General features: G+C 48.1%; 1 protein-coding gene across 1 annotated transcript in view; it reads right to left on the reverse strand.

Moving 5' to 3' along the window:
- LRRC3C (leucine rich repeat containing 3C) overlaps positions 1–293 on the reverse strand; it is a 2,507-nt gene extending 2,214 nt beyond the window's left edge. The window contains exon 1 of the mRNA XM_006924689.2: positions 248–293. Within this exon, the coding sequence (XP_006924751.1) occupies positions 248–267 (20 nt within the window). The 5' untranslated portion in view covers positions 268–293. The remainder of the gene's footprint in view (positions 1–247) is intronic.
- Between the last annotated feature and the right edge of the window lie 274 nt (positions 294–567).

The following is a 567-nucleotide window of genomic DNA, read 5'->3' on the forward strand; positions in this document are numbered from 1 at the left end:
CTGATTTTATGTTCTGGATTGGAGCTGACTCAGGTTCTCTCCATTTGTTTGGGCCCAGGGCTCCCAAGTTGGTATGTTTAACTCTCCCTTATGCCCGAGACCCAAGGAGGGCTGGGACAACTTATTCCCCAGGGCCTCTTGATCCCGCCCATCATTTGTAGCCCATGCCACCACATTACACAATCCTTTCCTAATGTTCCCTGGGTTATAGAAGAGAACAGAAGACCGGAGTGTCACAGAGACTTGCACAAAGTTGGCTGAGGTCATACGCTGTGGGGAACTCTCTGAGAAGGATTTTTTAAGAGGTTATGGGTGACCAGAATCGGATACAATTGCAGGGCTTAGTGCAAAATGAGAATGTGGGGCCCCTTGTTTAAAGACTGTTATGAATGTCAAGATGGTAATAGCAGATCACAAAAACAAAGGCAGGGCCCTTCTGAGTGCAGGGCATGGTGCCCTGTGCAACTACACAGGTTGGATGTCCACAAAGCTGGCCCTGTAGGTGACCTTTGAGACCTTTGAACAGTTTCAGAAGCATGATGGGGGCCAGAATCAGATGATAAGATA

Source organism: Pteropus alecto, unplaced genomic scaffold (genome assembly GCF_000325575.1).
Source record: "Pteropus alecto unplaced genomic scaffold, ASM32557v1 scaffold98, whole genome shotgun sequence".
NCBI classification, from domain to species: Eukaryota; Metazoa; Chordata; class Mammalia; order Chiroptera; family Pteropodidae; genus Pteropus; species Pteropus alecto.